The 27,505-nt window shown below is 45.5% G+C and overlaps 3 protein-coding genes across 3 annotated transcripts in view; 1 reads left to right on the top strand and 2 right to left on the bottom strand.

The window, feature by feature from the left end:
- The window catches only part of LOC122403403 (ras-related protein M-Ras-like), a 49,443-nt gene that overhangs the window by 527 nt on the left and 21,411 nt on the right, over window positions 1-27,505 (top strand). The gene's annotated exons all lie outside the window — the stretch shown is intronic.
- Window positions 406-9,927, bottom strand: LOC122403400 (serine/arginine repetitive matrix protein 2-like). The gene is made up of 6 exons (XM_043406903.1): window positions 9,560-9,927; window positions 5,707-5,858; window positions 5,546-5,636; window positions 5,379-5,482; window positions 4,906-5,297; window positions 406-4,827 (listed from the first exon to the last, which is right to left on the bottom strand). Exons 2-6 carry the CDS (start codon window positions 5,819-5,821, stop codon window positions 1,369-1,371), a joined length of 4,161 nt encoding a protein of 1,386 aa, XP_043262838.1. The 5' UTR covers window positions 5,822-5,858; window positions 9,560-9,927; the 3' UTR covers window positions 406-1,368.
- LOC122403402 (polycomb group protein Psc-like) lies at window positions 18,160-26,038 on the bottom strand. Its single transcript, XM_043406905.1, has 4 exons — window positions 26,032-26,038; window positions 25,822-25,962; window positions 24,026-24,600; window positions 18,160-23,323 (listed from the first exon to the last, which is right to left on the bottom strand). Exons 1-4 carry the CDS (start codon window positions 26,036-26,038, stop codon window positions 21,575-21,577), a joined length of 2,472 nt encoding a protein of 823 aa, XP_043262840.1. The 3' UTR covers window positions 18,160-21,574.

The raw sequence follows: 27,505 nt of genomic DNA on the forward strand, positions 1-27,505 counted from the left end.
AACTAACAATAGCATACATATCAGCCATACATTATACAAAGAATTGTATTCTAGCTTTTCTTAACACATTCATAGCTGGCAATTTTAATGCCCAACGTAAAATTGAAAGCTGTGGATAATGTATACGAATTTCTAATCAGTTCCCATAAGGTTTTAATAGTAGAATGAGAATGAAACTTTTAAAAAGTGTTTTACAATATCATGTATGTAATCACTTGTTTGAAATTGAAATTTGTGTTATAAATTCAAATAGAAAACTTTAAAAATACATTAAATATATTTCCAACAAAGAAAAAATGATAAGCGAAGTATTAGTATCCGTACCTATCATAGTTTTTCTATTTTATACCAATCAACATGTAAAATGAAATCAATTTATTGTTAGATAGTTGTTGTTATCATAAATGTGAACCATAAAATCATTAATCTTTTTATAAATATAAAATTATGTCAGTAACCATCAGCTATAGATTTAAAAATGATGTAAATTTATGTCAGTGACTGTGAATGTGTTAAAAAGTATTTTCTCTTTCGATTTCGGTCCCCGTGTTTCTTTCTTACGTACAAGTTATAAATTAACCGTAGACGTCTTGAAAAGCAGATTTTGTATCATTACAAATTTTTCCCTATGTTATTTCATCGACTTTGTGTTTATATTTGAGGTTACGGTATTTAAATGTCGATTATAAAAGATCAAATGAATCATGATGGCGAATTCTGTAAATGGAATAAAATCAAGTGGCCGTTTGAAGCCAACTCGACTATAATACAATGCGAGGTACTTCAAGAAACATTCCGCTTTTACATAGTTACAGTGGACCGAGATAGGAACAGTTTTCGCGCGACAAATAACAGAATCATACGAAAGTATTCGCATATTGAATATCACGTCTTGGTTTCGACATCTAAGACGATTCTTCGGATTCCTTTTCTATTGCAAAATCGAGCAAGACTTGGAACGTTGCGTAAACGTTGGTAACTCGATGAAGCAACTATGCGTAGATTAAAACTTCTCGAAGGTTGCGTGTCATTAAAAAATTTGAAAAAATAAAATTTCCAGCGTTGACGCTGTTATCTCCCTGTATTTCGCGGCGCGCGTACACCGTAAATCTGCGCAAGGTGTCCCGCAGTAGGCGGTATAATCGACAAAAAGGTAGTAATTTTCCTAAAATTACACCTTCCGTTCCAGCCACGCCGTCCGTTACGGGACACCGTGCGCATAATGTTTTAAAGCGTCCTAAATAGACGATGAAAATCGTTACACATCCATGCTAAAAGTCATTCATTAACATTACATTGGCAGTGATGTATCTTTCGTCTTTGCTCGAAGACAAAGCAACTTATCCATCTGCAGAGCAGTTCGCGTGGTTAAGATCGTTCGACAACGTCCGTCTGAGACTTCGACGTAGCCTCGTTATTTACACGCGTCGCGTCTTCCAACGCATGCCGACTTTCGATCTTCTCCGCTCCGACACTATCCAATTTCGTTTCCGACTTGATCGACGCGTTCAGACTTTTCAGAAAATTGCCGAGATGTTCCGCGGCGATAGGGTTGTTCGCCCACTCGTTGGAAGGGAACGCAGCTAACAGTCTTTTCTGAAACATCTCCGACGTCAGTTGTTTATCGTCGGGCTGCTTGAAAGTGATTTTCTTCTCGTTATCGTTCGTCGAGACTTCGACCGCGCCGTTCGCGGTCTTTGTTGAATTTTCGGAAGACTTTAATCCGTCCGACGGGGACGGGAACTCCGGTTCCACCGTCGAACATCTTTTGCTGGAAGGGCTTTCGATCGTTACTGAACTGGAATCTGGACTGGCGGGTGATTTACTACTCGACACTTCGACGGTTGTACTGTTTTTCGACGGACTCGTCGTCGGTACGTCGTCGATTCCGTTCGAAGCAGTGTTCGCGTTATCGCTGTTACGACTAGCAGTATTATCGTTATTTGCACTCGCACTAGTGTCTCCGGGAGGTGGCGACGGAGAAGCCGTGGACGACACTCTCGGGCTGGCCGCTTCGCGTTGAGGTGTCTGACGCGCTGAATTGTCCGGCTCCTTTCTGGAATCGTTAGCGGTTTCCAAGCTCGAATCGCGCGCCGCCTCGGTGGACGATGTTTTATCCTCGCTGTTGGTGTTGTTGGTGGTACTGCTACGCGGCGAATATCGGTTGTTGCTTTCTGTAACCGGCGGATATTTCGTTTGGACGGACAATTGCTGACCAGTGTCGGTAGAATTCGGAGCCTCGTTATTTCGAAACGTAGAAGTCTTGTTCATTTCGTTCGTAAGGGCCCTGTTCAGACAGGCAGAAGCGGGCCTCTCGTTCGACTGCTGTTGTTTACTAATAGGAACCGCTAAAGAAGCGACCGACGATCTGGCTGGTTTTACCGGTGCACACTGAGCGGCTAGATGACTCTTGCTAGGTATGTTGCAGTTCATTGGTCGGTTGTCCGTGTTAGCCATACCGGAGGAATTCGCGTCGGTTCCGCGTGGTAACCTCAATCTCGCATCCATTTGAAACTGTTGAAGATTTGGTGCTTGACTCAGGGCGTAGAGACTCTGCAGGCTCGGGAAAACGGACGATAGATTCGTGTTCGCTCGACTGGTGCTCATTGGACTGGAAAGTCCAGGAGCGTAGACCGGGGCACGCGACGGTGTAGGAATCGGACAGTCGCTCACTCGATGTGCCGCCGGCGTCAAAGAACCGGGAGGAGCTCGATAGTACCTATGGCCGCCCATCAGTGTCACCACTTGTCCCTGATCCGGAATGTTCGACATGTTGTCTCGTACCGACGACTTCGCCTTCAATTTTGTCACCGGTTGAGGTATTCTCAACGGATGCATGTCCACTTTCTTTCCCCCGCTAAGGTCCAAGATATCCCGTGAATCCTGTTCTCGTTTCCGTTTGCTAGGAGTCGACTGTCGCTGCGGGGCCATCTCGCGTTCCGGTTGCTTGGTCTGTCTCGGTTTAGGTGGCGCTGGCATTCTTATTTGCCCAGCCTTTAGTGCTTTCAACACTCGCGGATCGACGGACCTGTCGTTCAGAGTGATGCTGGGACTCACTTTTCCTAACGTGTTCTTTCGATTGTCCTTGGAGACGATGGGCTCGACGAATCCGCCATTGTTACCGGGTGATTTCGGCGCCGTGAGGGTTATGCTCAGACTCGCGGGTATATTCAGTCCACAACCATCCAGGATGTTCCTCGTGTCGTTCGAAAGCATCGGGCCCACCGAAGGTTTTGAACTTTGCGTCGCGGGTGCCCGACTGGGACCAGCTTCGCCGATTATGTTCGCAGACCTTTTCGCAGGAATAACGTGCTCGGTCGGTAGCTTTCGCGGAGACTTCACGTTGTTTTGTATAGGAGCTGGTGAAGCAGCAGGAGTAGGAGGAGGAGGGGGAGTAGCTGTAGGGGCAGGAGTTTGTTTCTTCGCAGTTTGCGTTTGAGCCTGTTGTCGTTTTCGTTTGATGTCGAAGATCGGTAATCCTGGCGGGCACTTCCTCTTTACCGCTCCTGCTGGAAGTATCGGTGGATCGTTGGAGAAAGTGTACACGTCAACCTTCGTGGAATTGCTATTCGCGGTGGTCGCGTTCGCGGTCTTTGCATAACTGAACGCGCGCGTGTCTACGTCACTGCACTGTTTGTTCGCGTTCACTCGCGCGTTGCCGCTAATTCCGCTCGCCGCGACAACGCGTTTACTCACGTTCACCGTGTTCCCACCTGCGTTTACACCGCTATTCTCGACGCTGTTCTTTTTCTGTACTTCTGCGTTGCTCGGTGCCTCGACCTTAACATTGTCCTGTTCCTTCTTTACAGCGGTGGTATTACCATCGTTTTTCGCGTCGCTCGATTCACAACCAGCGTTAAAATCGTACGGTTTCGAGTCCAACGGTGAATCAGGTACCGTCTCTTTGGCAGTTAACTGGAAACATTGAAGAAATTGTTTCTTCTCCTGCAGCTCTGCCGGCTTTTTCAGCGCTGCTTTCAACGCGTTGCTCGTGGTTTTCTCGGGTGTCGACCGATCCACGAAAGTAACCCTGCGTCTGTGTTTCTCTTGCTTGTCCAGCTGCTGTTTTTCCCTGTTTCTTTGTACTTGTTGTATGACCAACGAATTCGAGGAATCTCTCTTCTCCACTTGACCACCGCAGTGCAATAACACGTTGCTGATTACCTTGGGCTTGTTTGGGCTCACACTGTTCGGCGTGCATTGCTTCAGGGTTATCTTGACTCCGTTCGAGTTCTGCCCGTTACCAATGCTAACCACGCTGAACTCGGGACTGGAGGACTTCGTTTCCGTCCCCGTGGTGCTCTGTTCCTTCGAGTTCCAGTTCGCGTTTGGAGTTCGCAAGACCTCGTACCTTCCGTCTGGGTTCTTCAGTATCTTAATGGGCGTTTTAATTTGCTTGCTGGTCACGTTGGTCGAGGTAGTTGACGCGACCGCGGTGGTCGTCGTTGTCGTCGTATTCGTCACGGTGACCGAAACTGTCGTCGAAGTTGCCACGTTGCTAGACGGCTGTTCCACTTTCGCGTCAACGTTCTTGACTTCCGTTTCTTGCTTCTGGTCGCTGCTCGGAGACCGCGCTTTTTCGCTCGGAACTTCACTCTGATCGTCCGACGTTTGTTTGTCGTCGTGGCTGTTCGCACGTCCGACTTCCGTCTTTAATTCCACGTTATCCTCAGGATTTTCCGCGTTGATATTATCTCGTGCAGCGACGGTAACGTCGACCGGAGGTAAACTCGCGCCCAGACCAGGCGTGGAAGGCCTGTCGTGCGGAGGCGCCTCTAACGTCTGCTCCTCCAATGCTACTCGGTAAAAAAATCGCATCGGCGCATTCTAAAAGCACAATTATCAATCGTTAACGACTCGAAGGAAATAAGTTCGGTATATTCAGGCGATTGAGATAAAAATTACCCTTTTCCACGCGTAGATGTAGGCGACGTCCATTAGGGTCCAGTGTTCCGGAAGCGGAGCACGTCGATGGCAAATTTCAATAGTGTATCTAGTCATGTCGACGCTGTATTTCAAAGCTAAAAATTTTTTTAAGTGCGCGATAGTCACCAGCGCCGGACACTGAAGGTACCGTCTGTTACTCGTATTTGTGCTATGATTGTTGGTATTATTGTTGATAATTTGGTTGTTGGACCCGCTCAAATTGTTGGCATCGTCCAAAGCGCTGAGTAGAATAGTCAGTGGATCCGCTCCGGGCGGCAAGTACTCCAAACTTAAACTGACCGCGTCCTCCGGTGCGAAAATTAACCTTCCGCTCACGTCTTCGCCGCGTTGCTCCGGAGTCGCAAAATCGGCTGAAAAGACCATTACTGTATTAGACTAATTCACGCAAAAACCACGCGTTTACGTTAGAAGAAAAGGTGTTGAAGCATTACCGTGCTCCGGATGTTTTTTGTAGAACTCTCTTCTCTTGCGCATCTCTTTGTGGTACAATCCAGGAACCAATTTGTACACGATATCCTGTAACGCTTTGTCCGCTCTGAAAAATGATCATTGTTCGTTTAAAGTATTTTTATCGACATTTTCGTTGAGTCGAACTTACTTGATGTTCGGTTTCGCTTTGTTGAGAACATGCTTGCAAGACGGGCAATGAGCTTCCGCGTTCAGGTGCTTCAAAATACAGCTTCTGCAAACTGAACAGAAAAAAAAACAATCGTTATTCGTCCAGAAGAACGTAACGCGTAGCCGATTCGATTCACTTACACGAATGCAAACACTCGACCACGGTGGTTGCGTCTATAAGGTACCCTCTGCACAACGGACAAATGAGATAGGGATTTACCTCGCGAAGGTAAGTCCTTTTACCCGCCCCAGACATTTTTCTTGTTGCGGAACGGAACTGTCCGTGATGGTACCTGTAATGAGAAACATGGTCCGATGTAATCCCACGATCCGGAAAACCGCAACGCGGGAAAAACCCCGCGCAGAGTGCCAGCGGTCAATTTTTCGTTTATCGAAGAATCAAGGGAATTGCTTTTCAGTATTTTTCTTTGTACTTTCCTTGTATCAAAAGTTTATAAAAAAATGTAATTCAGTTTTTTGTGGTTTAAAACGTGTTATACGAATGATTTAAAGGGGCACGCGAAAAGTCTTCGACGATTGCTAGTCATTTTGGCAAGAAAATCGTTCCCGCCTGCATTATCGTAACGCGTGTTCAGACGATCGGACTTTTTCAAACAGCAGCCGGTTCCCCCATTTGCATACTGGGATACGCGACAAAAATTTGCAAGATTTGCGGACAAATCGCACGACATAGGAAACGGTTAGGCCGTGTCACGGTGTTTAGCCCACTTTCCCGAAGGTTTCTCAGGTAGCTAGAATCCCGTTGCCTCGCTCTCTGTCCCCCCCCTCCACCATAAGTTCCAACCACCCGGTAGGTATACGGGTGCGTTTTATCCTCGTTCTCCTCGCTGGAGAATTGTCCTTTCCGTTTTTCCACTCGCCTGGCGCGCGCGGTGAAACCGCTAAACAGCAGCAGCCCTTGCGAACGAGACCCGTGTGCCGTCGAATACCTGACGGTATTGATCGAATATCGCGGCATTTCGCAGACCCGCGATAAACTCCGTCCTCGACGCTCGTAATCATTCCCGAAAAACCGTGTCTCGTCGGTTTTTCCGCCATCGTTTCTAACCACGCTCGGTCGGGCCGCGCGCGAACGCCGAGGCCACGGACACGAAACGACCAACCACGGAGAAGCGGCTGAGAGAATTACGTTCGATTCCTAACGTCGCACGTCAGTTTGTCCCTGGCTCGGTAAACATAGCAACAAAGCGTCCGAATTCGCGAACCCTTTGACTTTTTTCCATTTCTCCAGTTTCCTAGCCAGTGAAAAAGGCCTTTATTCGAAGCTGGAAAATTCGTTGCTTGACCGTTTGTATCCGTTTTACCTGGAGGTTCGTCTATTCCCCGAGTGCAGCACGTGTCGCGAATGGCAGGGACGCGCCTAAATAAAGATCCCCCCTTACCGATCGAGGTCCCTCTTCCGCGGAATCGGGAGGCGTTCGTTTTTGGTGCTCGCGAACGTGGACGGAGAAAGACGTCGCGTACGAGGTCCAATTATCTCGTTGGAAATTAACCGGACTGTTTGGGCCCCCGACTCCGGGACGCCTTAGGTATATACCGGGGCGTTCTGCGATGTCTAGTACTTTGTCTATTTATATCGGGCTGGTCCGTGAGAAGCGAAATTCTCGAGCGGCATCAGAGGGGCGGTTCGAATAGCTTTCGATCGACGTTACGAACTTCCTCGACCGTTCGAACCTTTTAGAGAGGCGGTGTTGACGGTTTCTCGATTCTCAATGCATTTGCTCTTGGATACTTTTAACGCTTTAGAATTTGTTAAAGCGTTACGTGTACTATTATGTACACTGTTTTTCGTATCGTCGAACCGAAAAATTGAAATTTGCTCGTTTTGCTCGATGACTGGACACGTTGGAATCGTTCTTTCGGCGAAACGCGAGAACGCTTTCTGTTTCCGGTCTCTCGTTTTCGTTCGCGAAACTTTAGCCACCTTATCGCGCATTATGTGAGTTACAGATTAGACCCCCAGCTGCTCTCCGATCCCTCTTCCACCGTTGCTTCTATACGTTCGTACCCCAAGAAAAAAGAGTAGGGAGACGACGACCCTACTGGCCGGAAGAGACCATGATTCGAAGTAACCTTAGCGACCGTGTACAGAGATCGCGAAAGAAAGGCATTCAATCGGCCAGCCAGACTCACGACAGTCGGGAAGGAAAAAAAAATAATACTCCGTCGTCCGTGCGATATTATTTCGCTCGCGAGCACTCGCGTCGTTTTCGATTCGTTTCTGCGGCGAAGTCGAATACGATTAGACAATCACATTTTTTCGCGATCGACGCAGTTTCTTCGATAGTGTCGCGTGTCGGTGAAACGTTCCTCGATACAATTACGATAAAAGAATGCGAGCGAAACGACTTTTGTCACACACTGTATAAAACAAGATGCAATTTCTCGATTATTTCTCCAATTACACTCTACGGTAAACAAACGTAGCATTTGGAGCAGATTAACCGCGTAATGTATTTAACAGCGATCGTTAATAATTCAATCATCGTACGTCGAATCAAGGCGAAGGTCGCTGTGGAAGTGGTAAATAATGAAATTGAAAGAAACTTACGAGAGATAACCTATGAATGTTAATGTCAGTCCACGATCGTTCGTCGCTTGGCAAAGATTGGCCATGCTAAGAGAATGGACAAACACTTGGATTAAATATGTAAATCATCGAAAGTAACAATTGCATGCATTTTGAGATTCGAAGAGGACGATGCTTTGTGCGCTCCGGGTTCGAGTGATCAGTGGTGAAATTAAAAAAAATAAAAAATAAAAAAGCCTGCGGCAAAGGTCTTCGAACTTAATCTCGTTCATTACGAGGAATTTCCCGCCCATTGTTTTGTCGCTTTCGTATTCAACGTTTCACGGCGATCTGGTTGTCGAGGCAGCCAGCTGATTAATCAGTAGAGACACGTTTTCTCGTGTATCGTAGGCAACGGACGTTGCGAGATCGCGACGCGAACGCCCCGGACGAAAGCGGCGCGACGAGTTTTTCAGCGGAAAGCTTTCGATGCCGTCCGCTACCGTTACATCGATTTCGGACAATGGCTAGATCCCGCGTTCTAGGGAAGCTCGCGGCCGCGTACGAGTCACCGCGATCTCGTATCGAGCACGATGTTTATTCCGTCGTTGCGCGTATCGCGAACGTGTACCGAGCGATTTCGTCGAGGACGAAAGACGAGGCAGCGCGAATATGAGAAAACGCAGAAATACAGCCCGCTCCAAAACGCGCGGCACGATTTGGCGGCAGAGGAGCGATCGCTCGCGACGAGATTAGCGAAAGACGTACCATAAATTGTTACCGCGCGACCACGAACGATCTAATCAACGATTCGACGAGTCTCGCCACGAACGTTTGTCGCGTTTGCGTGCAGTTTATGAAAACAGTGATTTACGAATAAAAAGAAACAAATATTTCTAGGAAGAATGCCGAGATCGCGTTACGATGAAAAGGACAATCGTTTAAGCGTTTCTAGCGTTGTGAATAGTGCCAATTAATAAACTAGAAAAGCAGGTTGCCTATCGCGTCACAGTTTTAAACGGCATTAGCCAAGCACGAACGCAACGGAGAGATACGCGAGTCGAAACCTCCAAGTTTCTTGGTGAAACGTGCGTGTGCCCTTGGGGTATCTTCGAAATCGATTGCCTTGATAACGATGGGTGGCACAAGAGCCTCGTATTCCAGTCTTTTGGTTTGTTTGTACGGGAGGAATCGTCTGCAGTTGGGCAGTGTCGTTAATTTTGGAGCACCCTGTATAATACGAGCGCGCGTGCGAGAGCGAGACACGAGGAGGTTAGAAAAAGAGGATACACGCGCGAGAGGATAGAACGAGGAGAGGGGAAAAAGATGGAGGAAACCGCCCTCTCCATCTCTCTCTCTGTCGTTTCTCGGCATTCAACCGGCGAGTAGGCCTATGTGCACACAAGCGTACACGCTCCAAAGCGCTATATCGGGTGGCGGTGCGGTGTGCGTGCGTGTACTTACGTGCGAGCATGCGATGATCGTAGTGGCAAACGCTATCCTCTATGGTAGTAGAGCATGCTGGTCCCGTACGTGCACAGAGCGATGCCGTATCGTTCGTGCTCCCGCGATACCGCAAAGGAGACACGAGCTCGCTCTAGGCTGTAAGCTCCGAATACTCGGGCTCGAGCTCCCTGTTGTGAACGCGAGGTGCGGGGTGTCTATGCAACAACAACTACCACGTCGCGTGTTCGATGTATACCCGATTTTAAGAGGAACGGCTGACTTCCCTGGCATTCGGACACGAGTTCCAACGGTGCAGGATTCACTTTCACCTTTCCGCCAGGCTCCGGAAGAACGCCAGGGCCTGGCCACGAGATCGCAAAAAAAAAACGAAACGAACCCGAGAGACGAGTGTAATACGACGAGCCGTACGACGGCGCCGCGGGACACGGCGCGGCGTTTTCAGGAACTAAGCCACGGAAATGAACGACATCGAACGTCGAGCGACCCACTGCAACAACACCAACCAGAACGGCGACTCACGCCAAACTAAACCGAAACCCCGAGTGGGATATGCCCTTTCCCCTCCCTCCCCTCCCTTCACCCGGTCCCTACATCCCTTTGCCGCGCGCCCCTTTTGCGCTCCACGTTCATCCCCTCCATCATCTTTCTCTTCTGTCCTCCAGGCTCTACACGCTCCTCGCTACGCCTGCCGTTTCGTTTTACTCCTCTCTTCGCCCCTTTTCGATCGTCTTCTCTCTCGCACTCGTTCTATCTCCGTCTCACTCCTCCCTGGTCGTAGAACTCTCTCCTGCCCCTTCGAGTCTCGTATCTGCGCCCGGCTGTTCGCCTGCCTAGCCTGCCTAGCCTGTCAACCTGGGCTTGCTCGACTTGCCTGCCTTGCTTGCTCGCCTGTGCGCGGGTCGTTTTTCTCTCCACTCCTCTATGCGCGTTTCTGGCTACCCCTCCCTTCCTCTACCGAGTGGTACGTACCGACACAACATAGTACACTAGAATGAGCTCACCAACGAGCCGACTGCTCTCCCTCTTCACCCCAACGACGATCGCCGCGTTACCAGCCGGGTTACGAGCTCCCCTCTATTCGTGCGCTGATACCTCACCCTTCTCGCTACCTACCCCTCTCTGTGACTATCCTTCCACTCTCTCTCTTTCCGTACATCTCCGATTCTCTTCCGTCTCCGCGGACGCAGAAACGAATCCCCCCAGCTAGCGATCCTTTGCCTCCTTCGTTTTTATTTTTTCTTTGATCGTTCGCCTTGCTCGTAACCTCCAATTACAGCGCGCCGGGAACGGATATCGGCACTCGAGACGCGGCCAGACGGATTTCCGCGTGTTCGAATAAACGCGCGACAAACCCGTTTACGGTGGAAAACCTGTGCCCCGGTTGGTGTCCTCCTGCCGCTGCAGGACGTACGAATGGACGACCAACCGGCGGATAAAACCAGCTAGATTACGAGGAAACCGTCGGACTTTTATTGCGAATGGTAATCTCGCGCGACGCGCGGCTCGTGATACATCGGATGTTTTCGAGTACATTAACAGCCTCTTCGTCTTTTGGATTCGTGTACCGTATTTTATCACGAAACGTCGACTTTCGAACGAAGGATCTTTTTTCGTTACCGTCGAGATGCTCCCTCCTAGCCGGAGATTTCTTAGCCACGCTGCTAATAAGAAAACAAACGAAAGTAAAATGGAGGAGCCAGCGTTGAGGCCCGATAGAGATTTCGTAATACGATCGCGACTACTTTTTAATGACTTTTTCGTTGATCTTTAATTTACTCGTCGTGCATACCGTTAAAAAACAGCGAATTGCCAAAAAACACTACTTTCCATTTATAACTTTATGGTGAATCGTAAACACTTTCAAGGGTCTTCCTTCCTAGCAAGGAGAAAGCATTGACTAGCAACCCTTCGCTTTTTACCTACGTACAGGGTGCCCAAGGGGTTTCCAGGTCAAATCGAGTCAGCGTTTTCTATAGGTAGAAATAAGAAAAAATATTTTATAGATAGCTTCATAAATGTTTCGTTAAAAAGTTATAATAAAAATATAAAATATCAAGTAGACCAGGAAACTGTAGTTTTACCAGGGATGTACGATTGCAATGAGCGCTTTTTTTTATCAAACTGAATTCAAAACATAGGGATGTTTACGTTCTAAAACATTAACTACTAGTGTTTTAAAAATTTCTTATTTCTTTCATTAAAATTTACAATTTAAAATTAATAATGACAAAGTCAATCCATCGTGATTAAAATTTTAATGTTTCAAAATGTCGGTTAAATTATACGACGTGAATTGTTTTTTTAAACATTGTTTATTGATAAAAATGTAACAAGAAATAGATTCATATAATCAATTATTGAAAAATAAAATATTATTTTACAAATAATAGGTGAAGGGTTGAAATAGTTAATTTAATTTTGTTGACTGTTAAGAACATCTGTGTACACGTGCTTATAACATGGCGCTCAGAGGCCCGTGCCCCTCTTGCCCCTGCCTTGACACAGTCCTGTGTGCATGTGTCTAATATAACATGTAGAATTCGTCGCAATATCTATGTGACATGTTGTGTACAGTGTAGGTATATAATCTGAGTGTTTTTTCTCATGTTAACATACTTTTATAGTGTACGTAATGTTCGTGTTCCGGATATGATACTTTCTGTGGTGTGTAAATTATTCAGTGGGTAGTACTACTATAGTAGCATAAGTGACAATTAACTTAAATACGAGGATTAAAGTGTTTCGTGCCATGACGATTGTGTTGAACGTAATGATTCACTTTGTATGTGTTTTGAAAGTCATAATAAAACATAAGTCAATAAATGAATAAATAGATGGATAGTAAATGAATAATGATAATTACTATTAAATGTATATTGCCCACATTGTCCCATTATTACATGGGATATAGTACTCTCGAAGCAGCTATGCGTGTGAATGTGCATTATAACCTTTGTTTGTAATATGTAAACAAAAATGTTGTAAACATGTTAATTAGTTTTATTTTAATACAGATATAGATTTGTGGTAAGATTTTCCTCTGTTATGGAACTGCGACATGTCTCCTAAGAAATTGTAGAAAAGACATATATTACTGTTGGAATAATATAAAAATAAACTACACAGTGTTTGCGCCCCGTGGTACCCTGAATTCGGCAACCAAAATTTCATTGTTTGCATAATTTACATCTAATAAAATTGCATGTAGGTTATTGCACCGTATATAATAGGTTAGTGCCCGACATGTTCACCACCCCGAGTTGCAGTCCAGTGAACGCGCATTTAATGGGCGTGGCGATCGTATCGAAATTGTTCAACCACCCAAAATACCTACTTTTGTATCAAGGAACCCCTAGTTCCCTGGCGCGCTAATTATATAAGTATCAGATCATTGTTCTTGATTTAGTCATCGACTGACCGCGGGCGCCGTTCGATTCGGTTGAAAAGATCCGGAAGAGGCAATTAAGGACGTCGTAAACCCGCATGGAACCCTGAATAGATCCGAGCTAACGACGATGACTCGGAAAATCTATACTATATCTAGTTGAATCATTTTACAGCTTAACGAAACCCATACCGAGTAATTCTCGGGCTGTATAGTCTCGGTTTGGCTCGAGTCGGAAAAAAGTTTGCCACAGGAACACTTAACGGTACTGGTCACCGTTTGATAATGCCCATTGTTCTGTACACAGCTGTAACTCGGGTTTCTGTCCAACCGGGACGAGGTTTCGTGTACCCTAGACTCCGCCATTTTGGTTCCTCCCGAAAACAGCGTAGATACGCTAGACTCTGTATCTAACCGAGAATGCAGTAGTATTACGTAACGTTTAATCGGGCATCCGTTCTAGCCGTGCTTATCGTCTACGAGTAGCTTTTAACACGGTCGCCCTGAATTCAAAAGCTCCCTCGATTTGCCAATCGGAACTATCACTCGTATCGCTTTGTACTCGATGACTGCTAAACGATGAATGGAACTTCTTATTCGGAAAGATTACAAAATGCAAGGTAGAGTGTTTGTTCCTTGGTCGTTCGGTTTAGCAGTTTGTGATTGTTTGCCATCGACGAGTCGTTTTTTCGCAACGTGTAATATAAGTCGGCTCGTAGGTATGGTAGACAAGCAATCGAGAGAGCATAAATTATTACAGGGGCGTGTAAACGCGGCGGTACATGAATTGCATTCGCATTCGCGTATTCAAGTATCCGTATGCGAGTCTTCGTGTGCAAGTACAGCGTACAGATCTCCGTAACGTGCACCCGCTCGCTATTTGCGCGTACGGCGCGCTTGCGCTGTCGAATAATCTTTCAATCCACCGACGCTTTCGTCTCACCGGGGACACGTAGTCTTGACGATTCTCAAGTCTATTATTAGAAATCTCGCGGAATTGACGCTGGTCAGGCGTGAAACAGCGCTCAAAAAGAGTACGATCCTACGAGTGCAATGTCCGCGACACTCTTAAAAGCGTTTGATTACCTGTGCTCGAAAACAGGTACCAATCGCGATCGTTAATGTTTCACGACTGTCAAACAAGCCTGCCAAGAACACTGTCGAATCTTGACAGGGAATGCAAGACGGAACTTGGCCCTGCGCGGTACACCTTGCACGTTTCCGCAATTTAGACGAACGAAACGGCGGGGACCAAAATGGCTGACGATCGCACACCGAACTTCCACGAGTACCAAACGCCGGAGCCGATTGGTTCCTCGGGACAATGCAGCTGCAAATGCAATGTGTTCAAACGAAACGAGCAGCGTCTTTGTTACGCATCGAACGCGTCGCGACAATGCGCATAATTAATCTCTCCCGTGTACAATAACGCGTTCGCATTCATGCATACCGCGATTACGTGTCACCGATGAGACTCTATCCACGGATGGAAAAATCCAACTGAATGGTACATCCGCGCTATTGAATCTACTACAAACTCAGATACAGTATCGAATCCCGGAAACGGGCCACCAAAAAGGCGGCAACGATCCCCGATTGGTCACGTGAAAATTTCTGCTGTGACGTTAGATCTGAGGATCTAAGAAACTCATAAGATACTAAGACAATTTTTACGTGTCGTTCAAATATATATGTATAATATTTATAATAGAACAGCGCTATATATATATATTTATTCTATTATATATATTACATATATACATATATTCTGTTACATATATTCAATTATGAATATATTGGGTTGTAGGAATATTTTCATGGAGAGGGTGGGTGAAAGAAAAATTCTAAAGATTCAAACGATAGAGTTTGGAACCCTTGGTCCGCGGTGCATCGAGTAATTTCAGTTCACCCCGGTATTTCTCGAGCAGCCGGGTGCCCCGATCGTTTCGGTGTATCTGTAGCGGTAGCATTAATTACGGGCGTTTTTAATTACACCAGTCAGCTATGAGCCAACAAACAGCACACTCCCACCACGGCGATCGACCTTCCAATCCTGACACTCCCTGGGTGTACTTTAAGAACTCTGTTCCCCCTTCTACCTCTCCCCGAACAGTTGGAGGATGCCGACAAAAATATTCGCATGGTGCGTGGTGCGTGCGTCCCTTTCCCCGCCAACCCCGTAAGCGGTGCAGATCTCCCCCCTGGTATAGGCATCGTTCGGGAACAGCGACCGCCGGGCTTCCTCCCGAGGCTTTCTCTGGAAAGGATCCCTTGGAGGGCTATCCCCACCAGGAGGGCCTGGACGGATGGTCGGTCGTTTAGCTGTGGAACGCGGTTCGAATCACGAGCGAATGAGACGCCGCTAGACGGGCACCTCGGCTATCTCTTACCTTGGTCCTTTCTCCGCTTCCTCGGCCCGTTCTTTGTCCACCGTTCCGCGAATCGTTCCCTTCTTCGTGTATAGAACCTGTAGGCGATACGTGGGCGGCCCCCGATCGGAGCATTAGGACCGAGAATACGTGTGCGTTGGTATTCGTGTGCAGGAGATCACCAGTGAGTCTGCGCCGCGTTATCGGTCGATACACGCATTTGGGAAACCTTCCACGTGTTTCGTGGAGCCCCGCGAAGCCGATCGTCTCTCTTTGCCCGGCTCCCGCTGTTCGATCGAACGCGACGTGTCGAAATCGTGGCCGCTCCCTCGTAAAACGTACCGCGCAAGGATCCACTGGACGAATCGAGGTGATTTCATTTCCATCGGTTAACGGGAACCGGCATCGTACGATCACTCGTTAGACGATCCCAGCCGCGAAGAGACACGCTCCGACCAAAGGTCAATACGTACTCTTCGATCGTCGCTGATATTAACGCACGATCATCTTCGCGGCTGGATCGTCATCGGTGGCATTCTACGATCGCCTACGTGCAATCCTGTCGCAGACGGCCGCGCCGTTTCGATAAACGGCCTACAAAGTCTACGAAGGGGACGGGCCGATGCTTGCATTCTCTGGAACCCCTCCTGACATCGGCTGTACGTGGGTACATTATTCATTCTCTACTACATTCGGCAGCAGGAGGGTGCGCGCGAGCGTGTGCGTGCGTATCCCTCGTAGCCGATGACGCGACATGCACTTGCGCCCGTTCCGATGTATGCGTTCACGTTCGTTCGTATTAGACACGCGTGTCTCTCCTCTCCCGATGCCAACTATCTTTCTCTGCCAACATCCCCCCTCCCCGCCCCTCCTTCTCTTTTTTTTATCTCCTCGTCCACCCCTCTGACTCGTATCCTCGTCTCGCCAGGTTCGTTCGGTTTCGTCGTCTCCGTCGCTCTCGCTCTCCCTTTTTGCTCGCCTTATCTATCACCCCCCTTCAGCGTTTCTCTCTTTCCCGTCTTCGTGTCTTCGTCCGTCCTCCCCGCGGCTATTTCTATCCCTGTCACGCTGGCTGGGAGCCGCGTATACACGCGCGTGGCGTAAACAGAAGCCAGTGAAAGGATAGCTCGGTGGGATGGAGGGCTATAAGGGCAGGCCACCACGGGACGGGAGGTTGTGGAGGGATTGAAGGGGTGGCGGCATTAGTGCGTACCGACCGGGGCAACAGGGCGCGAGAAGAAAAGAGGGAGACCGAAATTGCTGGACTCGCGGAGACCGAGCGAGAGGGGACGATGGATCGGAGGGACAGAGAGAAAGCTAAAGGGAAGTGGTTACCAAGGGAGACGGTTGCACACGATGCGTCGCGATAAAGTCGTTAGCCCGATGCCTGGCCCGTCGGTAGAGCGAACCTTTTCGCCTCGTGTGCAAGCGCCTCGCTCTAGGCAAGCTCACCCCTCTTCACTTCCGACGCTCACCACGCACTTCCCTGGGGGAGGTTGTAGCCAATCAGCGGTCGAGTTTCCGTGGCCCGCGGCCGCAGGCTGACTCCACGTCTCCCGTATCTAATGTAGGTTGTCGAAGGTAGGCATCCTCCGTACCCTCCTCGCCTTTTTTACCTTCGTTCCCTGCCTCCTGCCCGGGCCGAAGGTAACGAAGGTCATCCGCGGGGGCCCTGTACCTGGCTCGATCGCTCGTTTCGAGCTCCCTCCGCGTTGCCCCCTTCCGACGAGCGCGTGTCCTCCGGCTTTCTCGCAAGAAACCATTCGTCAACGAACCATTAACTTTTTCGAAAACGTTCGTCGAGAAAAGTAATATTTCGTAGAACGTTTATGGAACATTTGAAGTAAACGGATACACTATTGAACGTAATAAAATATTTGTACACCGCGAAAAGTAGGCGTTTAATTTCATTGGAATTGGAGAAACCAGTAAATCTCGAAAAATACCTATTATTAGCGAGCTGAGCATTAACAGAAGATTGATTCTTAAAGGAATGAAGTAGTGCTCCTTAGTTCGATATTGCTAATTTATCTATTAGGAAAATACAACTCAAATTTCTTTATCTTAATCAATGTTGTTTTATTTATGTTTAACGAGAGATGTTCCAAATATTTTGTATGTATCGTGTGTATGTCACGTATTCTTGAATCATTTGAACGCCACGTTAACAGAATGAAAAATTTTTACGAATTTGTTACGCGAATATTAAACGACTGTTCGGAATTAATTTTCTATTACGAATAAACTGTATAATAAGCTCGAAAATTGTATATTTACATTACACGTGGGCAATCAAAATGGCGTTGGTGTTATCCGCGCTGTTCGTGGCGCAAGCGGTACCCTCTAGTGTCGGGATTTCGGTTTCAATAGTATCTAAAAATTCTAACTCGATCAATATCATTTTTTATTGCATTCTCCGTGTCGTAAGAAATTTTTAAACTTTTAGAAATCGTAGAAATGGAAGTATTTAAAAAATATACGCGATAGTCAGATTCTCGTGAAAGCTGGACGAAGAACACGTGATAAGTTACGATACATAAACGCGTCAAAGTTGTCATTTGCTGACATTTATTCTGTCAATAAAATCTCTGATACTTTGGAGCTTACGTAAAGGGTTGCACCGTGCGACTCCGGAACGTAAAAATGGCGAGGAAACGAAGTAGAAATTGGATTAATGCACACGCATCGTAAAGAACTTGAAGAGTTTGGATTTTAGCGTTCTCGCAACGTTTAAATTATGCGATTGATTATCAGTTTTTTTATTCAAAAATACGAAATTAAGAAATGACGCTATTAGTTTGGGGTTTGTGGGTGAAATGAAACGAATACAGGTTTGTGGTTATCATACATTACGATTTATTGACGAGCAACGATGCAACACGATTTTCAAAAACAATTTTTTAACAAAATATTGGAGTGAATACGCTATAGCTAATTAGCAATAACAAATATTGTCGATTAGTATTCGTCGACAGAACGCAGTTGGGTAATCCCCGAACAAAACAGAACCTTGCAATAATTTCTTTGCAATTAAATACTCGAACGATCAATATTATTATACTAGATATACGGTAATATAATACGCATTTATAGTCTGGATTATGCTGTGATTTAGACTACGATAAATTTCGATTTCTCTTGCGTTGATTTTGATTTAACGAGTGAAGTGGCAATGTTAGGACCGTTTTATAATTAGTTCGAACAACTAAACGTAACATATGGGAATAAAGAAGGTTTCGGATACATTAATAATTGTATTCTTAACGATTATTGATATTCTTATTTCGATTACATTCACAGCTTGCTTATTGTGGAAATACTGTACTGAATTACATATATAGTATTTATGGCGACAATAATATCGGTAGTAACTATAATAAGTAGTTGCGATTTAATGTCGGAATAGTTTAATTACGACAACGTTTTCGACGGTACAATCGATTTTACGATTATGCATTACAATCTTAAAATTTCCAAACAAAAATAAACGTAACTACGTCGGGTGATCGGGCTCTCGCGATGATCGATCGAAAACAACAGAAATTTTTCTGGTAAAATCTCAATAACTCTTTAAAATCTCGAATACTCGCATAACTCTTGATCGATCAAAGACGCGATTTCAACGACTGCGCTTATAACATGATCACGTGCATTTTGGCATTCTACGCATTCGATGAGTCCACTTTTCTTTTTTTTTTCGAGTACAACGGTTTAAAAAACTACTTTCGTGTTATTCAAATTCGAGGTCGCGTTACCGAGATAAAAAAATTTTCTTCGAAGTGGAAGCCTGATGAAAATTTCACGACGTCAACAATCAAGAAACAGGAAAATACCTTTTCGATAGAAAGAATTCTTGATCCCTCGTTATTCGCGCGTGTACCGACACACCTTGCGCGTTGAAGTCTTTTTCCATCGCTATTTTGTAAAACGATTTATTTAAGTGCCGTTGCTTCTTATTGTTTTCTCTCGTTAACAACGAAGTACACGAACGTTCCTTCGAACAGTAGATTAATATTTTGCGTAGAACTTACGGTACAATTACGTGGCATCTGTCTGTTCATAGAACAGGTCGGATATTAAAACGGTCGAGTAATGTTCACAGTCGTTTGTGGCTACATTATCATCGAGCTCGAAGATCGGTTTGGTATTTGTTCAACGTGGGTATTTGATAACAGGTCGGATCAATGGATAAATTATGATCGATCGTGACGACAGAACGTAACGTGGTTCCTCCGTGTCGCGATTTCGTTTAAAAAAGGCCGTAGAAAAATAACGTGTAAAAATCTGGGTCCCTTTTAATTCGCCGTAAATTCTAACGAGCGGTGGCTACGTCACGGCCTCTTCGTTTCCCGTAGAACAGGCATTTTTTTGATTTTCAGCTTAATCAAAATCGCGTGGCTCTTTGCTTCAGCACTGTCGATGACGGCCAGCCACGAAACTAATTGACGTAAATTTCGTTAGTAATTCGAACATCTGGTTACGTCACGAACAGCGGATACGTTCTACCATTTCTTCCTTTGCACGTTTTACGTTTCGCGTATGCACGAATAGAACAGAATAGTTGGACATCGTAATCGTACAAGCTATACATACGTCTATTAATTGATGCGTTGCTTTCCTACACGAATATTATTATATAATATACCAACGTTCTGAGTAGTTCCCATTCGTTCTCGTTTCTCGTTGACAAGTTCCATTTCAAGCGTACGTTTAAAAACTCCATCGACTCGAAGTACGTATCGAATATTCGATTATAATTGAATCTTCTCATACCCACCTTGACTTTCATACGACGCGTACGCTCGATTCGTACAGTCATATAAACATTGAATTATTCTGATCGTTCGAGTAAGATATAGTCTCCTGATACACGTTTCGGGTCTCTTTTAAATCAAGTTGCTCGTTATTACTGTCCCCGTGTAAACGGAAGCGATTCGACGATCGCGAAATACTCCAGATTACAGCGTTAAAAATTGTATATCGTATCACGAACAACGAGCTCGCGCTCGGTTACTTCTTTTATTCAATGTTTCCAAAAGCACTTCACGATAATATATTATTCGGAAATCAATAACAGCGATATGAGTTTATATTTTTAAAAAATAAAAAACCTCGTCGTGTACGTGGCGACCGTACATACAACTCAGACTCCTGAATTCAACGATACTCGTCTCGATATCAGATTACCGAGACCGGGTTAGAAAGTTTTCGCGCAACTTTCCAACAACTTCGAATTATAAAAGATCGCCCCCCACGGCTTTTACGAACACGTCTGCCAATATTTTGTATAATTTCCTAAGGGGCTGCCTGAAATCACATTCATGCAATTCGCGCGCGTTTCGTCGCTCACGACTAGTGTCTACCTCTTTTGTTTTTCATCTTTTTTTTTTTCTTTTTACCACGAATTGAACCTTACAGTCTTACACCGCGTTAAACCGGCTATAATATATTATATATATTGTAATAGACGATAATTAAATTGCACTAATACATTGCACACGTTCTCTGACGTTCTTTGGCATCTCTATGAAGTACATATTCCTTTATGTTTCTAAGAAGGAGATACAACACGTTGAGGGGGAGGGGAGGGGGGACAAGAAAAGCTTCATCAGTCATCCGTCCACCGTGTTCCTAACCATTCACCCGCTACACCATCTCTACGACCCCTAACCGTACAATTATATACGCTTTAATTTATCTTTGTCGGGCGTTGCGCCATTTGCAAATATAGAGCCGTTCGTAAAATCGCCGAACTCTCGAAATCGTGGACACGATTTCTGTTTAATAGACACGCACACATGTATTACAAACATACGTAGTTCGACGCGACGGATCGAACACCCGTCGTCGTCGTTTTCCCCATCGTGGAACGAAGACGCGCGGGAACGACAAAGTATCCCAACGATCGAAAAACGAATATTCGTTTCAGGTATCTACGCTCGCCGTATTAAATATCGCGATATTTCCTTCGCTTTCACTTACCGACTCGTCGTTCTAGTTTTCGCTACCACGGCGCTGTGTGCCCCGTGCGTCTTCGCACCCACGCGAAACTCGTCGCTCGAAAGTCCCTATTCGAACGCGGCGCGGCGTCGTAGGAAGCGGGAGAAGAAAATATATGGTAACGTACAGCCTTTGGGTTGGTCACATAGGAATCTCGTTTCTATAGGAGCGTTCTTACACGTATAATAATGAATAGGAAGTAATGGAAAAATGGAGGAAACGGGAGAGTGGAGCGTTCGTTGGTCGCGACGATCCCTCTTACGGCGGTTGCTGAGAGGCTGTGTTGAAGTAACTGGCCCTTTGATTCCTGTACTGCGAGGCGACCACCGCCTGCGGGTTAGGTATGTGCCTGACGCCGAGGTTCGGCTTGATCTTCATCCCGAAACCGGAGATTCTCTGGTGCGGTTGCGGTATCCGGAGCGCCACTTTGCTGGCGATATTGGCCGAGCCCAGCACCAAAGGGTCCACCGAGTTCTTGTCGGTGATGCATCCGCTCAGTAAGGACACTGCCGCGTCGGAGAGCGTGACCAGATTAGATTCCTGACCCCGTGGTTGCTGGTCCGGATTCTTCGTTTTTCCGCGCAGCAAACCACCCGGCGCGATCGTCGAACGCGGCGTCCTGGGGTTCAGCGAGGGCACGGAAGAGGACGAGGAGCCTGACGAGGACGAGGAGGAGCAAGGGGAAGGCGTAGAAGACGAGGGCGATGACGAGGAGGACAACGAGCAGAAGTTACCGATGGACAGATTGGCCGACAGATCGAGTACGTTGTTGTGCACGGTCCCGCCGCTGCTCAGGTCCAACGGGGTCTCGTATTTGGAATTGTTCGGTTCCAAAATGGCGCTCGACGCGGCGAAGCCCGACGGTTTCGCGACTCGCAGGGGCGCCAGCGGCGGCGGGCCTTTCTTCTTCGGCACGGCGTTCACCTGCACGGACGAGGGTTGCTCCTCTTTTGTTTTCGACATTATGCTCTTGAGCGCGTCGCGCATTTGTTTCTCCGCCAGCAAGCTCCTCACTCGATTCGCTTTGCTCTCGCGCAGTTGCTTCTCGAGCTTCTCCCGATTCAAGTGCTCGACCTTCTCGCTGTTGTTCTGCGCGCGTTGCTTCGTCTTGTCGTTCGCCTCGTTCACCGCCACCAAACCCAATCGTCGAAGGATCTCCTCGTCTTTCTTCGGCCGTTCACCGACGATTTCCTCCGACGGCTTCACGGCCTCCGATTCCGTCTCTTCCTTCGACTTCGGCGCAGACCTGCACGTCGACGTGGCGCCTCTCTGCTCGGCGGACGCCTCCTCTCCCGGAGTAGTTATGTTTTGTGCGATTCTGACCACCTCGTCCGGTATGCTGTCTATGATCTCCTCTATCGTTTCCTCGGTTTCCCCGATGGTTTCCTTCGCGCCTGCCCCCTCGTCTCGAACCAACGAGCTCGACGATCGTTGCTGACCTATCCCCGTGCCTTTGATCTTCTCCCTTCTAACGGCCCTCATCTGTATCAGCTTCTCCTTCGCCTGGCCGCTGCCCGTGCTCGACGTGATCCTCGGCGGACAGGGCGTCAGACGCACCTTCAACTTCAACAGATCCTCGCGCGGCGTGGTCGTGATCTCGGCGATCACGCGTTTGTTCCGTCGTTTCCTGCGTTTCCGATGCTCCAGCCTGGCCAGCTCTTTGGTCTTCGAGCCCTCTGGCGCGTGGTTGGTCTGCATCGACACCAGATCGGGCGTACGTATGACGGGCGTCACCTCGCAACGGGGTTTCTTCGCTTTCGGCTCTTTGTCGCGTTCCAGATTCGTCTCCAGAGACCGAGGCGGCTCGGTGCTACTTTCTAAAATCCTACAAGCCTCGACTTCGCATTCCTGGACAGGCTTGGGACTCGGCGGCGGCGTCGGCGGCCTTTGAATGTTTTCCATAGTCGTGGCATCCTTGGTCGTCTCGTCGTTGTAAGAACTCACTCGAGGGACGGGGACGACGTCCGTCTTTCGCGCCATCCGGTAAAACAGCTTCATTGGCTCTTCCTGAAACGTGAAAATCATCGCTTCCCCTATAACATCTAACACCTTCGTCGATACCAATGTACGACTACGGCAGCAAACCATCTGGAGTAACCAACCCCCTATTTCACAAATTTTGTTTCATCGTTCGAGTGAGAAATTATTTCTTGACTATTTATACGTCCTGGAATTAACCCTTAAGTACCTTCACAAGTTTAAACTAATATTTGTCTAACACTTTGACTGCCAAGTCACCCATATATGGGTCACAGAACTTCTAACAGTGGAATTAAAACAATTAATTCTCAAGTTGAAATGTTAAAGAAAATGAATTTTAATAGGCTTCATAGATTTTACCGAAGTTACGAAAGCAAGTACCACGACAAGTTTTACGATTTTTTAAAATCAAAGTTTTAGTCTCGTATACAATTTCACGGTTTTATACTATTTGAAAATTTATGTAATCCTTCATTAGTTCATTATTTTTTGAATGCTTTAAAGGAAAGTTTCAACATTAAGTAAAAGAATTCAGTTGAGATTGAGAGTTCGTTTAAGGGTTAATTAATGCTCGAAGTGAATAACTATTGACTCATTAAACGCCCCCCGTAAAATTCGTATTCAATTTGTGTTAAACGATGGAATCGAGGATTAAAACAAATTGTCTGTTTTTACGTAAGACTATCGGAGATTGTAAATAAAATCGAAGGGACGAATGATAGAACTCACTCTTTTCCAGCCGAATATGCGTGCAAGGTCCAGCAGCGTCCAAGACTGGTCCAGAACTATCGTTTCCATGCTACCGTATTCCTCGTTGTACTTTTCGCAGAGCATCTCTATGGCGTTGACGTTCGCCCCGTGAGAATTCGTTTCCTCCCAGCCCCTCTTCAGCATCAGCAGTCTCAGGAGGTGTCGAACCGTTACACCGGCCGGACATTTTAGGTATCGCGTGTTTCTCACTCGAATCGTTTCCACGTTCGTCGTCTGGTCAGCGTCGTCGTTTCCCGGCGACTGGCCAGGCGCCTCCTCTTCCGGCTCCTCGAGCTCGCACAGGCTCAGGCTGACGAAATCGTCCAAGGTCAAGTCGAGTGCCCCCAACGGCGGCACCAAAGGCGGACATTGGGGGTTCACGAGCCGGAAGTGACGCCTTCGTTCGAGCTCGGACCGGAAGAGACCCGGTACCACCAAATACACCAGTTGTTGTAGCTTTACGTCCGGCAGAAGAGGCGGAGACGTCGCGATGTTGCATACGGGACACGCTCGGGCACCGCTGCTCAGTCGTCTTACTATGCAACCTCTGCAAACTGAACACGCCGTCCCCTTTTTATTTAACCTCTTTGTTATTTATTTTACAAGGAACGTGATTTCTTTCGAGAATTGTGCAATAAAAATGAAAAGTATTCGACTCGATGTGTAGCTTTTTTCTTATAAATACTATTAAACCTCAGATTATTTAAACGTACCTTAATGGATTTTACATATTGCTGATTAACAGTTCTTTGAAAAACAGTGTATTTATAATTATTTAACGAGATGGAACTTTTAGGTGTTCATACTGAAAATAGAAGATAGAACCTAGTCCAATTTTGTCTTTTTCGAATTACTATAATTTAATGCTGCATCTCGCATTATATCATGTGTCTGGGTTAGTGTACATGTTTTAAGTTATCTATTCTAGTTATTTTATGTAAAATAAAATATTCGAATTTTCAATTATATAATTTGTAGGTAGATAAATAATTTGGGAAAAATATATTGTTTTTCGAGGTTGCCTAATACAATAATATATAGCAGTAATTCCCCATTTAATAAGGGGTTTAAAATCTAATGAAGTTCTGCTTTCGACTGTACGTAGATACATTAACAGTACATACGCGTTTAATCAGAACTTTCGAGCACGTGTATTAAAAATTACACGAATCCAAACACGAATATACTACTTGCACATCAAGTAATTCGTTATATTTGCATTTGAAACCGTAGAGTCACCGCTGTTATACGTATGCTGTTTAAGGTTTCGCAATATTCTAATTGTATTTTACATAAATATTGCAATCGTGTTATTAGTAAATCCTTCGTTAATTGCATATTAACAGTTGCTGGGAGAGTCCTTCAAGATACGTTTAAATATCGGTAGAAGCTACACGTAGTGTCTACAATGCGTTACTCCGAAGTAGATACAGCCATTCGAAGTAGGACGAAAAACTACGCGTCGGTAATTTGGCGCTGAAATTGAGTCGCGTGTTCCAAAGTTTCGGGTGGCTCGAGGGAATTCGAATGAAAATTAGGCTGTTCGAACTGTTGCTGGAACGACCGAGTGTCCAAAACGTCTCGAGCGTCCGGACAACTTTGACGCGCATTAGTTTGCATCGACATCGACCGATATATCGCGACATTCGAATACCCGTGCGTTTTTCCATTGCAAATTAATGCTAATGAACGGATGACATGCGATTTGGGACACGCGAATACTCTTTCCGATCGATGACGGGCAAGAGTTTTGATTTATGGAAAAGAATACTAACAAGAATGCAGACATTCCACGAGTGTCGTTGCGTCTATGAGGTAGCCCCTACATAGAGGGCACACGATATGTTCGTTCAAGTCTTTAACCAGCGGCTTCTCCATCTCTGTCGCCTCCATGTTGCTATTCGATTCTGAAACAGCTGTGACATGCGATTGTTAATCCGCGATTCCCGGGCCCCTAGTCAGATTAAGAACTCTTTAACCGCGACGAAGCATGTTTTTGCCATTCACGTGATCAGCAGTCGCTGTATCCATTTTTATTAAAAAAAAAAAATATATATATAGAGAGAGAGGCTTTTTTATTTCTCTACACAAATTTCAAACTGTACAAAGAGAAACTAAGGTACTGAAAAAAAATAAACCAGTGCCTTTGGTCCATTCGGTTTTTACTGTATAATAATGAAATTGATATTTTTTTTTAAACGTTATTACGATTCTTAAATTATACCACAACAAGGTTTTCTAAATCATACTAATATGATTTACGAGCACATACTTAACATGTTTGCTATCACCTATCTAGCTTATCATGTAGATTGTATGACACGTACAGAAAAAATGATCCGGTACATGACATTTGCATTATGATTCCATGAAATTTGTAGGACGCTACAAAAAAATAACGAAATTTATTGTTGTCCCACTTGTGGCGTATAAAATCAACATAAATACATTATTTAGTGATTAACGTATGTTGAGTTTAACCTCTTTCTTCCTCACCTTGAGTCGCTTTTAAATTACGCGGTATACGAACAATTTTCGTACAGAATAATATCGTGCTTTCAAAGAGGTGATATTATTTAACGTACATATATTTTGTTTTATAAGCAGAAGTGTTCTAACGATTTGAAGGTCAACGTTGATATATTTTTTTTTTTAATATAGCGTTATATGTTTTGAGTAAAAGTTCTAAAGTGTCGAATTCAAAATAAAAATGTAATATTAAAATTTGAAAACTTGATTGCCTCGCGTAACATCAACGTCATTCGAAATTTCTGCGAGACAGTTTCGTTATCTTCCGTACATGAAGCACGCGCGTAACAGACAGCCGTGGTGAGGTAACGTTACTTACGTCGATAAACCCTGCCAGATAAACACGGTTCTTTTATTAAAATCCTTGATGATATTGAATTTCTAACTTGGTGTTACGCGAAGCGAATTGTCGGGAAACGAAGCTAAATATCTCGTTAACTAATAGGTTTACGGCCAATAGGGGTTAATATATTTCTTACACAAACCGTATAACATTTCAAAACGTTTCCACCTATAAAAAGTCAATTTGCTACGTAATAGAAACTATGCAACATTATAAAAATCTATAGCTCCTAGTTTACGTTTGAAACAAATAAACGTTTAACGTAATTACTTCCACGTTAATGTATCGCAACATTTAAACCACGTACTGATTATTTTTATGTGTACATAACAATTAAAATAAGCATATAAGGTATGTATTAATCAAATCTAAAACCAACGTTATATAAAATTAATTCCTTGAAAAGAAACGATAATATATGCTTCTCGCGATGTTCTTCCCCTTTGCAAAGAGAATAGTTGGACAAGACCAACTTTCAAGGTCTTGTGAAAATCGACAACCACAACGCGTTCAAACGGCGAAACGGAAACAGTAAATCCCTGTACTAAAGTTTTATCTTCAAGCGAGGAATTACTATAAATTTAACA

Source organism: Colletes gigas, unplaced genomic scaffold (assembly GCF_013123115.1).
Source record: "Colletes gigas isolate AHSC1104 unplaced genomic scaffold, ASM1312311v1 Colletes_gigas_Sc00051, whole genome shotgun sequence".
In the NCBI taxonomy this organism is placed as follows: domain Eukaryota; kingdom Metazoa; phylum Arthropoda; class Insecta; order Hymenoptera; family Colletidae; genus Colletes; species Colletes gigas.